Here is a 13,599-nt window from a genome sequence, read left to right as displayed (position 1 = left end):
GAATCATGAGCTGGGGCACCTGGCTGGCTCAGTTGGTGGAGCATGCAACTCTTGATCTTGGGGTTGTGAGTTTGAGCCCCACATTGGATGTAGAGATTACTTAAAATAAAAAACCTTTAAAAAATGAAAAAGAATCATGAGCTACAATGAACAATGAATTTTTTTATACTGGCTAATTATCAACAAAAGTGAAATCCATTATCAGGATATCCTAAGAAATTAGAGATGTAGGGGAAGAAATTAGAGATGTAGCGGAAGCTAGAGATGTAGGGGATGTAGGGGAAGTAGTTGATTAAGCGTCTGACTCTTGATTTTGGCCCAGGTCATGATCTCATGGTTTGTGAGATAGAGACCCAAGTCAGGCTCCATGCTGAACATGGACCCTGCTTAAGATTCTCTCTCTCCCTCTCTCTACTCCTCCCCCTCTCTCTCTAAAATAAAAAGAAAGAAAGAAATTAGAGATGTAACATAAAACAATGATTTTAATGATCTAGACTTAAAACCTAAATTATACTAATAGAGAACAGATTATGTGGGCAGAAAAGAGGCAAAGCACTTTCACCCATATCCACTGATCACCAGAGAAGAGACGTTTCCAAGTCCTTTCCAAATACTTAATCTAACCACGATACTCATTAAAAATAGGATGAATCTTGCCAAATCTTTGGCTAGTGTGCATGTTAGCATAGAGACCATTTAGGAGAAGAAGAAGAAAAAATATATATATGTAAAGAAAAGAATTTATAAGTACAAAAGTTGATTTCAGAAGGCCAGCTATCTCAGGCATCAGTCCACAGCCAACAAATACACTTTCTTTTACTGGATGGAAGACTGTTTCCTAGAACATTGGTACTCCAAGTGTACCATGCCAGGGAACCACTTGGGCATGCTGGTCAAAGAGAGCCTGCCTCCAGAGCACCACGCGACCCAGCAGCCCTACTTCTGTGTACTCAACCAAAGGAGCTGGAACCAGGATCTCCAAGAGATACCTGCACCTCATTCCCTGCAGCATGACTCATGATAGCTACCCTCCGGAAACAGCCTGCATGCCCACCAGCAGATGAATGGATAAAGAAAACATGGTGTTTACACACAATGGTATATTACTCAGCTGCAAGAAAGAAGGAAATCCCACCATTTGTGATGTCAGAGATGCACCTTGCCATAGTTATGCTGAACGAAACAAAACAGACCAAGGAAGACCAACACTGCAATAATTTCTAACGACTCCCCAGATGAACAAGTTCCCAGTCTGAGGAACCACCTTCAGAACCACTGCACACAAGCTTCCTGGAAGACCTGGATCCTGCATTCCACTAAGAATTTTACAGACCATTGTCCTCGTTGCAAAGGAGGGGATGGGGGTAACTTACTCCAGAATCTGGAGGACAGACTCAGGATTCTCGAGTGCCTCAAAGAGCAGGATAACACCATCGTCCTTCAGACTGTTAAAACCCAGGTCCAGGCTTCTCAAATTTTTATTTTTATCCAGAGCAGAGGACATTTCCTGACAGCACTTGGAGGTCAGGTTACAGTTTCTCAGCCTGCGAAGGAACACATGTCAAGAAAACCAATCAAACACCCTTAGATTTTATTCCTTTCTTGCCCCCCCACCCCACTTTTTTTTGGATATAACATCAAGATATTATTATCATGCTGTATCATTCACCAATTTAGATTGTACAAATCAACGTCATTTAGTATATTTACAAAGGTGCACGTTTGCCACAATTTTAGGATATTTTCAGTACCCCAAAAAGGAATACCCTGTACCCTTTTAATCCCAGATTCTTCCCCCAGCCACCCCCCAGTCTAGCAACTGCTGTCTGGATATTAATCTGAAGGAAGTGAAATCAGGATCTCAAAAAAAAAATATGGCGTCTTTCATTTACCATAATATTTTCATGATTCATCCATATTGTAGCATGTGTCAATACGTCATTCCTTTTTACGGTTGAATAATATTCCATCATATGGATGCACTGACCCTTCTTCATTCACACATCAGCTTATAAACACTAGGGTTGTTTCCACTTTTTGGCTATTGTAAATAATGCCCCTATGAGCATCGGTGTACAATTTTTGGTGCGGATGTATGTTTTTTTATTGCTGTCATGTGTGTACCTGTGTGTGGAATTGCTGACTCATGTGTTAGGTCTACATTTAACTTTTTGAGGAGCAGCTAGACCATTTTCCAAAGCAGCTGTACCATTTTCTGCTTCTTTTTGGGGAAGCTGAAAGTGTAATGGGTTCAGGGGGTATTTTGTGCCACTCTCTCATTTCTGGTTTTATGAGCTAGAAAATTTATGGTTGAAGACCATCTGAGTTTATTTTCTATTAATAGACAAAAGCACTGTACATTGGTGCTCTGAGACTAATTTCAACATGTGTGGGGTGGTCTCCCACACTAATAAACAATTCTTAGACGTCAATAGGGTCCAATAATTCAACTCACTTCTGATACCATCTACAGATCCTCAGGTTGTACAGGTTAAGGGCTCAGTCCTACAAGACTGCTTCCCCTACATCATCCCCTCCCTAGATACCAGCCACGAGCCCAGACTATTACCTGTGCTTCTGAACAGTGGGTTATAAACTGAAGGTTCCAGGCCTTCTTCCAACCTAGGAGGCCAATCACCTGTTACCCGTGCTTCTGATCGACTGACTATAGATCAGAGGTTCCTATGACCCCCTCCTTGGATTTGATTAATTTGCCAGAGCAGCTCACAGAACTCAGGAAACCCATTTACTCATTACATTACCGTTTTATTATAAAAGGTTAGAACTCAAGAACAGCAGATGGGAGAGATGTGTAGGGCCAGGCATGGAGAAAGGATGTGGGGGTTCCATGTCCTCTCCAGGTGTGCCTTTCTTCCCACATCTGAACGTGTTCATCCACCCAGAAGCTCTCAAATCCCATCCTTTCGGGTTTTTATGAGGCTTCATTATGTAGGCATGATTAATTAAATCATTGGCTATGGGTGGCTGGTTCCACCTGCCTCTCCTCTCCTCTCTTCTCCCCAGAGGTCAGGGCATAGGACTTAAAGTTCTAACCCACTCATCACAAGGCTGGTCCTTGGGGCAGCAAGTCTCCATCCTTAGGAACTTTCCACAAGCCACCTCATTAATATAATAAAAGATGCCTTTATGGCTCTCACCACTTAGGTATTTCCAAGGGCTTGGGGACCTCTGTGCCAGAAACAGGGACGAAGACCAAATACATATTTTTTATGTTATAAGTCACAGTATCATACATCCTGACACAAGGGAAATCATTTAAAGAATTCATGATGGGGCACCTGGGTGGCTGAGTCAGTTAAGCATCCAACCTCAGCTCAGGTCATGTTCTCACGGTTCGTGAGTTCGAGCCCCATGTCAGGCTCTATGCTGACAGCTCAGAGCCTGGAGCCTGCTTCTGATTCTGTGTCTCCCTCTCTCTCTGCCCCTCCTCTGCTCATGCCTCTGTCTCTCTCTGTCTCTCAAAAATAAATAAACATAAAAATTTTTTTAAAAGAATTTATGATAGGGATCAGTGCACGCACACACACACACACACACACACACGCACACATGCATGGCTTCCTCAATCACTCTGTTATACTCCAGGCAGTCTCAAAGAAGACATTCTGGGACTCACACCAGCCTCTGTAGAGGGCACGAAGAGTGCTGTAAGGCACTGCAAAGCTGTTTTGCTCCTTCGTCTTTCAAGGCATTTTCTGCCAAGCTCAGATGGGTCAGGTTCTCGTTTCTCTTGAGGGAAGAAATAAGACTTGTACAAGAAAGCAGCGTGAGGTCACAATCCTCCAACCTGTGGGGCAGAAAGACACAGATGGGATGCAATTTCATTCATGTGCATGTCCCAAACTGAGAGAGGAACATGGCCATCTGGGGTGTCTTTTCAGTGTGAAAGTGTCATCACACCTCTGTAACCACCCCTTAGGGCTTCCGAGTCCTAAAGGAGAGGTTATCAGCCTTCCTGTGAGGCTAGGGGAGTGGATGAGATGTGGGTCAGGAAAACAGCAATAGGGATTTACAAGGATGGGAAAGAGACCACCAATGACTAAACAATACATAATGGGCACCGGGGTGGCCCGGGAGAGACAGCCCTTCACAAGCTTCAAAAATGTATGCTTAAAAGAGATGCATTTTAAAGACATGAGCAGGCATTCATAGTCTGCTATGAATGGTAAGGTCGTGAAAACATTCTCATAGTAATGAAGGAAATACAAGTGAGAACAATGAGGTACCACCTCCTGTTCGGCAGACTGGCAAAAAACAGTAAGGAGAAGACAGATGGACGGTAACAGCAGTGGATGAGGGACTGGAGTTCTGGGAACTGGTGGTTACCTGCTGGAGAGGGTGCAAACGGGTGCAGAGATGCTGGAAACAAGCAGGTAAAATGGAACACGGACGCTGTCCATGACCCAGAGATCCTACTGCTGGAGCATTCATCACAGTGTGTGTGTGTGTGTGTGTGTGTGTACAGCCCAAACCTCAGCGGCCAGTAGATGGTGCATATTCATACACACGTGATCATTCAGTAGTGAAGGTGAATAGATTTCCAGAACCACTGAGCACGAAAGTGTCGGTTGATCAGAAAAAGAACACATACTAAGCTGAGGCCACTTATGTGAAATTCAAAGCAATGAAAAACTGTGTGGTGCTCAGTTTAAGAAGTTTAAGAATACATGTGTTGGGCGCCTGGGTGGCACAGTCGGTTAAGCGTCTGACTTCAGCCAGGTCACGATCTCGCGGTCTGTGAGTTCGAGCCCCGCGTCAGGCTCTGGGCTGATGGCTCAGAGCTTGGAGCCTGTTTCTGATTCTGTGACTCCCTCTCTCTCTGCCCCTCCCCCGTTCATGCTCTGTCTCTCTCTGTCCCCAAAAAAATAAATAAACGTTGAAAAAAAAAAAAGAATACATGTGTGGGGGGCCTGATCAGCCCAATTCGAGGTGGCTATCATGAGGCGGGGGAGGGGGGGCAGGAATCAATACAATTAGTGAGGAAGGAAAATAATACTGGTGAGCCTCTAGTTCATAAACTAGATGACAGATATATCAGGCTCACTATAATTATGTATTCCAGGGTGTTGGGTATAAATGTGTACTTTTATTTTTTTTTTCAACATTTATTTATTTTTTGGGACAGAGAGAGACAGAGCATGAATGGGGGAGGGGCAGAGAGAGAGAGAGAGACACAGAATCGGAAACAGGCTCCAGGTTCTGAGCCATCAGCCCAGAGCCCGACGCGGGGCTCGAACTCACGGACCGCGAGATCGTGACCTGGCTGAAGTCGGACGCTTAACCGACTGCGCCACCCAGGCGCCCCTAAATGTGTACTTTTATGGAGACATTCTTGGTCTGTCCTCATCTTTTCATGGACCTGTCTACGTAATTATATTAGTCACCAGACTTAAGTTGGCACACATTCCCCCATGACTGCTTTTCTCCCAGAAGCACTCAGTTCACCACACAAATGAACAGCAGTCATGACAATAACAGAAAGATTTATGACAGCCTCTCCAGCTGGGCCATGGACAGGTAATATTCCCCAAATGTCTCCAGGTAGCTACTTCCTAATATTAGTGTCTTTGAGTGTATGTTACTTCTGAGATGCCTGGCAATATCAATCCAACTTTTAGGGTTAAGTGAGCAGTCTTCCAGGCTACGGAGGCCACAGAAAAATGCCCAGCCTGAGCCCCTGGGGAAAATGATACCCATGTAGACACATAGATCCCATGAACCATCTCACATCCTTGTTTTTCACACAGAGTAACTCCAGGGGTTACTTCCATCCTTTCCAGCAGGAAAGCTTGCACCGAATTCAGCATCTTTGTTACAGATGATCAAATAATATACACTTGGGGTCAGACCCAACTGGCATGGTCTTGCAGCTGGGCTCTAACTATGAAGCAGGGACTCAATTCAGCCCTTGAAATACAGCTTCTTTGTACATTCATCTGACAAACAGTCTTCAAGATGAAGGACTGAGATTTCAGTCATGTGAGATAAGTCTTCCCATGTCACGCACCTGCCATCTTGCCAAGCTAGGTTTCCATCTCAAGTCGACCGCTAGCAAACTACTGTGCTGCCCTACCTCCAGTCTGGCCACCTGAGCCTGGTTCCATTAAATGTCGAGATTATCCAGGCTCCACTCAGCTCTGACGGGTGTGAAGGAGCAGAGCTGGCAGATGGAAACAAGAGACTGCTCAACTTGTGTCGGTTCAGCGTCACACACAGAGAGACTGGTCGGGATGCTGAGCACTTGGGTGCTGGTAGATGTTCAGCCATTGACTCTGGAGAACAAAAGCCCTGATGTGCAGTGTCTACCAATGTCTAGTGTGAATGCTCCCACAGTGGCTGATTTCAAGCTACCAATGTCAAGTTGTTGGACGCACAGTTGGGGAGAGACGTGCAGGAGCACCCCACCACACAAATGCAACAACCTCAGAAACACATACTGGGAGTTGGCAAACTATGGCCATGGGCTAAGTCTGGCTGGCCACCTGGTTTCGTACAGCCTGTGAACTAAGAATTTAGAAAACTTTTTAGGGGCGCCTGGGTGGTTCAGTTGTTAAGTGTCTGACTCTTGATTTTGGCTCAGGTCATGATCTCACATCATGAGTTTGAGACCCATGTCAGGCTCTGCGTTGACAGCTTGGAGCCTGCTTAGGATTCTCTCTCTCTACCCCTCTCCCCGCCTCAAAATACATAAACATTAAAAAAAAATTTTTAATGGTGAAAAAAGATCAAAGAACAATACTTTGTGACACATGGAAATTAAATGAAATTCAAATCCTGTGCCCACAATAAATATTAGTAAATTATATAGTGAATAGAGTTATTAATAAATTTTAATAAATTATTAATAATAGCTATTAATAACTTGTATTATTCACAGATGATTAACAAATTAATAATAATACAGTTTTATTGGAACATAGCCATACCTATTCATTTACATATTGGCCACAGAAAATTTAGACCTATAAAGGCAGAGTTGAAAAGTCATGACAAAAGACTGTATGGCCCACAAAGCTGAAAATACTATCTGGACCTTTATGGAAAAAGTTTGCTGAATGCTGGCATCAATAATAGTATAGTAAAGAAATTAGGAGGTGATGAATTTTGATAATCTATTATTCTTTTTTTTTCTTTTTTTCTTTTTTTGGTGAGCTCTATGCCCAATATGGGGCTTGAACTCACCCCACATGCTTTACTGGCTGAACCAGCCAGGTGACCCTAAATTTGTTTTTTTCATATAGTTTATTTAATTGTAAGTCTGTATAACTTTGTAATAATGGCGTTTGAAAATCATGCATAGAAACTAGAGCCCAGCTGGTTTTTCTTTTCTAGTGCCATGCTAGCTGCTCTTAACAGGACAAGGTAACATTCGTCGTAAGGTGTATGTAACCCAATGTGAACTGCATCGTCTAAAGTGTTAGCCATCAAGTAAGACCAAATGTTTCTGTCACTGAAGTGTTCTGAACTATACCTTGATGTTTAAAAGCAAAATCTTGGTTAGAACAACCTTCACCTCCTAGGATCTATTTTTTAAATCTTCTGTCCCCTGTGGGCTGTGGGCTGGTCCTATTACCAAGCTCTCTCTGAAGTGCATGAACCAGTCTTAACCAACCAGAGCATTTCATCACATCATTCATTCATGAGCTTGGGACCTCAGTTCATTAGATGAGTCAGTTCTAGGATGAGTGCTGGAGAAATGAGAAAATACTCCTCTTTCTGCTGATGCTAAGTGGGTACAATGTATGTGTAGGGTAGCTGGTGGTCAAGATGGCCACCATGGCAGGAGACACTACTTGAAACTGGGTCCCACAAAAGAAGAGGGAGTTAGAAGAACAGAGCGATGTCTCAAGGATGTAGCTGGGGCCCCTGCCTCCATCTGGGCTGGTGGCTGGACTTTGAGTTATGTGTGTCCCCAACTACTCTTTTTTCTTAAGTTCTGATTCATAGAAGAGATGCTTACTTACTCATTTATAATCTGTTTTGCTTCAGGAACTGAGCTTCTCACCCTAACCCACAGCCTATTTTCCTCCAGGCTTTGTCACGATGCCAGCACATACCAGATTCTCTTTCCTCCATATTCACTGGCATTTCTCTTGGGTTTGTGTCTGCTGGCTCCAGTCTGGGTAGAATGTCTGGAACAGACAGGGAAGGAGAATATTCCACTGGAATGACTGACAGGACAGGGAAAGCCATGTGGAGGGGATGGGATCTTTCAGGATAGGGGCAACAATTCACCACCTTAGTCCAGGGAGAAGAACATTGTCTTGACCCCATCATGACATTAGGAAGTGAGAAAATGGTGCTGTTTTAGGATGTACTGAGGAAGGTGTTCAAAAACAAATTTATAGCCTAGCCAAACACAGAAGGAGAAATAAACACAAAAACATACACACACGTGTTTGTGTATATAAAATATATACAGACTTTAATATATATGTATGTTCACATATAGATGTATTTGTATAAATCTATGTGCAGATTTATATGTATATGAACATAATCATATATATACAAATATACACATATAGTCATTGATTCTTCTTATTCATGCCATTTATATTCTATAAAATTATTGTGAACAATTAGCCAATACTGCTCCCATGTGAATACAGAGATACCTTCCTATAGCCTCTGTCTACACATTTTTGACTCTTCAATCCATAACCATGGTCTATGTTTGTTTTTGTTTAAAGACATCATATTCGACTGTGCTATAACTCATGCCTGAATGAAGCTTACCCAACACATGTATTTTCTCTGTAAGGCATGTCCCGACCCTTTTGTGCTTAGGACACCAAATAGCACTCCACCACTATGCTTTGGGGATCAGGTTCAACAGCAATGGCACCAACAAAATACACAAAAACACACAAAAAAGTGGCACTAAATAGATGATGGAAAAGACACTCGTTGGCAGGATGGGAACACAGGTAAGAAGGCAGAGTATTGCTTTGTTCGTCTGCAATTGGGAACATGTGCATTCAATTGTCCTCCATCCTGCATGTCTGTAAATGAGCATCAAAGTGCCACCATTATTGATTTCGGAGTTACAAATAAATTTTAGTGAGTAGGCAGATTCACAAACATGGGATCTATAAGTAATGAAAATGGGCTATAGATAGGTCCTAAATAAGCAGTATCTGGTTAAGTTTGTTGTTGTTGTTGTTGTCAATATGCTCATGTGATGGTCTTTGCCTTTGCACTCAGTCATCATCTTACTCCACTGTTTGCCTTCTGATTCAGTATGGATGGCCAGTAAAGTATTTGGTTCTTTAGCACTGAAACCCATCCCCATTTTTATACCAGATTATTACTTACCATTTAGCTCCATCTGTACCTGAAGACACAGTTCTGTCTGGTTCATCTTGGCAAAGATGTCACGAGTCACATCCCAAGCCAGTCGTCCAGGGAAGTACTCCATCAAGAGATGAACCACCTCCCCCCATCTGGCTGTCTTCACCTGGTCCCAGGTGATCTGGACAGAGCCAGGTCTGGGGTTCTCATCCACTATAAGCTGCTTGAACCTTTGTAGTTCCTCCTTGCTTAAATAGACCATGTACAGCATGACCCCATTTTCAAAAGGGGAGGAGGAGGAGGAGGCAGAGGACATCAAGGATGGGAACAAATAACAAGGAGAGGAAGAAGACGGAGCAGGAGGAAGAGCAGGAAAAAGGGCTAGAATTCTGATTCACATCACTTATTTTCTCTCAAGACCTAGAACCTTAGTGCCAGTGACAAAGACAACCAATTGGAAGAGAGAACAGACCAGACCTGTGGAGACATGTAAATAGAAGAAAATGAAAACCCACCCAAGAGGATAAATTTATCAAATCCATATTTTATAGAGCATACTGTGTACCAGATACTGTCTTACCTCCTTCCCCCCAAGTTTCTCTGTCCTGTGGAAAAACCCGGGGGCACATCCAGTGCTCAGGCTTAGTGTTTAGACTCAAATCCACTTGGTTGTTTTTATTCTCAATGCCACCTATTGGCAAGGTGACTGGCCAAATTACAGGATCTCTCTGTGCCTCTTTTCTCACCTTTGATCTTGGGATCAGAGCCTACCTGCTCATGGGGTTGTGAGGATTCTCAAAGAGACAGATCTACAGGTACATTTGGGATAGTGCCTGGCACATCATAGCTAACACTTATTTGGGGCTTCTATCTATACCTCAGTTATTTTATTTATTTTTTTTTTATGAAATTTATTGACAAATTGGTTTCCATACAACACCCAGTGCTCATCCCAAAAGGTGCCCTCCTCAATACCCATCACCCACCCTCCCCTCCCTCCCACCCCCCATCAACCCTCAGTTTGTTCTCAGTTTTTAACAGTCTCTTATGCTTTGGCTCTCTTCCACTCTAACCTCTTTTTTTTTTTCCTTCCCCTCCCCCATGGGTTCCTGTTAAGTTTCTCAGGATCCACATAAGAGTGAAACCATATGGTATCTGTCTTTCTCTGTATGGCTTATTTCACTTAGCATTACACTCTCCAGTTCCATCCACGTTGCTACAAAGGGCCATATTTCATTTTTTCTCATTGCCACATAGTATTCCATTGTGTATATAAACCACAATTTCTTTATCCATTCATCAGTTGATGGACATTTAGGCTCTTTCCATAATTTGGCTATTGTTGAGAGTGCTGCTATGAACATTGGGGTACAAGTGCCCCTATGCATCAGTACTCCTGTATCCCTTGGATAAATTCCTAGCAGTGCTATTGCTGGGTCATAGGGTAGGTCTATTTTTAATTTTCTGAGGAACCTCCACACTGCTTTCCAGAGCGGCTGCACCAATTTGCATTCCCACCAACAGTGCAAGAGGGTTCCCGTTTCTCCACATCCTCTCCAGCATCTATAGTCTCCTGATTTGTTCATTTTGGCCACTCTGACTGGCGTGAGGTGATACCTGAGTGTGGTTTTGATTTGTATTTCCCTGATAAGGAGCGACGCTGAACATCTTTTCATGTGCCTGTTGGCCATCTGGATGTCTTCTTTAGAGAAGTGTCTATTCATGTTTTCTGCCCATTTCTTCACTGGGTTATTTGTTTTTCGGGTGTGGAGTTTGGTGAGCTCTTTATAGATTTTAGATACTAGCCCTTTGTCCGATATGTCATTTGCAAATATCTTTTCCCATTCCGTTGGTTGCCTTTTAGTTTTGTTGGTTGTTTCCTTTGCTGTGCAGAAGCTTTTTATCTTCATAAGGTCCCAGTAATTCACTTTTGCTTTTAATTCCCTTGCCTTTGGGGATGTGTCGAGTAAGAGATTGCTACGGCTGAGGTCAGAGAGGTCTTTTCCTGCTTTCTCCTCTAAGGTTCTGATGGTTTCCTGTCTCACATTTAGGTCCCTTATCCATTTTGAGTTTATTTTTGTGAATGGTGTGAGAAAGTGGTCTAGTTTCAACCTTCTGCATGTTGCTATCCAGTTCTCCCAGCACCATTTGTTAAAGAGGCTGTCTTTTTTCCATTGGATGTTCTTTCCTGCTTTGTCAAAGATGAGTTGGCCATACGTTTGTGGGTCTAGTTCTGGGGTTTCTATTCTATTCCATTGGTCTGTGTGTCTGTTTTTGTGCCAATACCATGCTGTCTTGATGATTACAGCTTTGTAGTAGAGGCTAAAGTCTGGGATTGTGATGCCTCCTGCTTTGGTCCTCTTCTTCAAAATTCCTTTGGCTATTCGGGGCCTTTTGTGGTTCCATATGAATTTTAGGATTGCTTGTTCTAATTTCGAGAAGAATGCTGGTGCAATTTTGATTGGGATTGCATTGAATGTGTAGATAGCTTTGGGTAGTATTGACATTTTGACAATATTTATTTTTCCAATCCATGAGCAGGGAATGTCTTTCCATTTCTTTAAGTCTTCTTCAATTACCTTCATAAGCTTTCTATAGTTTTCAGCATACAGATCCTTTACATCTTTGGTTAGATTTATTCCTAGGTATTTTATGCTTCTTGGTGCAATTGTGAATGGGATCATTTTCTTTATTTGTCTTTCTGTTGCTTCATTGTTAGTGTATAAGAATGCAGCTGATTTCTGGACATTGATTTTGTATCCTGCAACTTTGCTGAATTCATGTATCAGTTCTAGCAGACTTTTGGTGGAGTCTATCGGATTTTCCATGTATAATATCATGTCATCTGCAAAAAGCGAAAGCTTGACTTCATCTTTGCCAATTTTGATGCCTTTGATTTCCTTTTGTTGTCTGATTGCTGATGCTAGAACTTCCAGCACTATGTTAAACAACAGCGGTGAGAGTGGGCATCCCTGTCGTGTTCCTGATCTCAGGGAAAAAGCTCTCAGTTTTTCCCCGTTGAGGATGATGTTAGCTGTGGGCTTTTCATAAATGGCTTTTATGATCTTTAAGTATGTTCCTTCTATCCCGACTTTCTCAAGGGTTTTTATTAAGAAAGGGTGCTGGATTTTGTCAAAGGCCTTTTCTGCATCGATTGACAGGATCATATGGTTCTTCTCTTTTTTTTGTTAATGTGATGGATCACGTTGATTGATTTGTGAATGTTGAACCAGCCCTGCATCCCAGGAATGAATCCCACTTGATCATGGTGAATAATTCTTTTTATATGCTGTTGAATTCGATTTGCTAGTATCTTATTGAGAATTTTTGCATCCATATTCATCAGGGATATTGGCCTGTAGTTCTCTTTTTTTACTGGGTCTCTGTCTGGTTTAGGAATCAAAGTAATACTGGCTTCATAGAATGAGTCTGGAAGTTTTCCTTCCCTTTCTATTTCTTGGAATAGCTTGAGAAGGATAGGTATTATCTCTGCTTTAAATGTCTGGTAGAACTCCCCTGGGAAGCCATCTGGTCCTGGACTCTTATTTGTTGGGAGATTTTTGATAACCGATTCAATTTCTTCGCTGGTTATGGGTCTGTTCAAGCTTTCTATTTCCTCCTGATTGAGTTTTGGAAGAGTGTGGGTGTTCAGGAATGTGTCCATTTCTTCCAGGTTGTCCAATTTGTTGGCATATAATTTTTCATAGTATTCCCTGATAATTGTTTGTATCTCTGAGGGATTGGTTGTAATAATTCCATTTTCATTCATGATTTTATCTATTTGGGTCATCTCCCTTTTCTTTTTGAGAAGCCTGGCTAGAGGTTTGTCAATTTTGTTTATTTTTTCAAAAAACCAACTCTTGGTTTCGTTGATCTGCTCTACAGTTTTTTTTAGATTCTATATTGTTTATTTCTGCTCTGATCTTTATTATTTCTCTTCTTCTGCTGGGTTTAGGCTGCCTTTGCTGTTCTGCTTCTATTTCCTTTAGGTGTGCTGTTAGATTTTGTATTTGGGATTTTTCTTGTTTCTTGAGATAGGCCTGGATTGCAATGTATTTTCCTCTCAGGACTGCCTTCGCTGCATCCCAAAGCGTTTGGATTGTTGTATTTTCATTTTCGTTTGTTTCCATATATTTTTTGATTTCTTCTCTAATTGCCTGGTTGACCCACTCATTTGTTAGTAGGGTGTTCTTTAACCTCCACGCTTTTGGAGGTTTTCCAGACTTTTTCCTGTGGTTGATTTCAAGCTTCATAGCATTGTGGTCTGAAAGTATGCATGGTATA

General features: G+C 42.3%; 1 protein-coding gene across 1 annotated transcript in view; it reads right to left on the bottom strand.

The window, feature by feature from the left end:
• Positions 1-9,586, bottom strand: part of NLRP5 (NLR family pyrin domain containing 5) — a 54,065-nt gene extending 44,479 nt beyond the window's left edge. Inside the window, exon 1 of the mRNA XM_030297389.1 lies at positions 9,359-9,586. Coding sequence (XP_030153249.1) covers positions 9,359-9,586 — 228 coding nt within the window. The remainder of the gene's footprint in view (positions 1-9,358) is intronic.
• Between the last annotated feature and the right edge of the window lie 4,013 nt (positions 9,587-13,599).

The sequence above is a fragment of the Lynx canadensis genome, chromosome E2 (assembly GCF_007474595.2).
Source record: "Lynx canadensis isolate LIC74 chromosome E2, mLynCan4.pri.v2, whole genome shotgun sequence".
Classification (NCBI taxonomy): domain Eukaryota; kingdom Metazoa; phylum Chordata; class Mammalia; order Carnivora; family Felidae; genus Lynx; species Lynx canadensis.
Note: the sequence above shows the minus strand (reverse complement) of the source record. Positions and strands in the feature narration are given on the sequence as shown.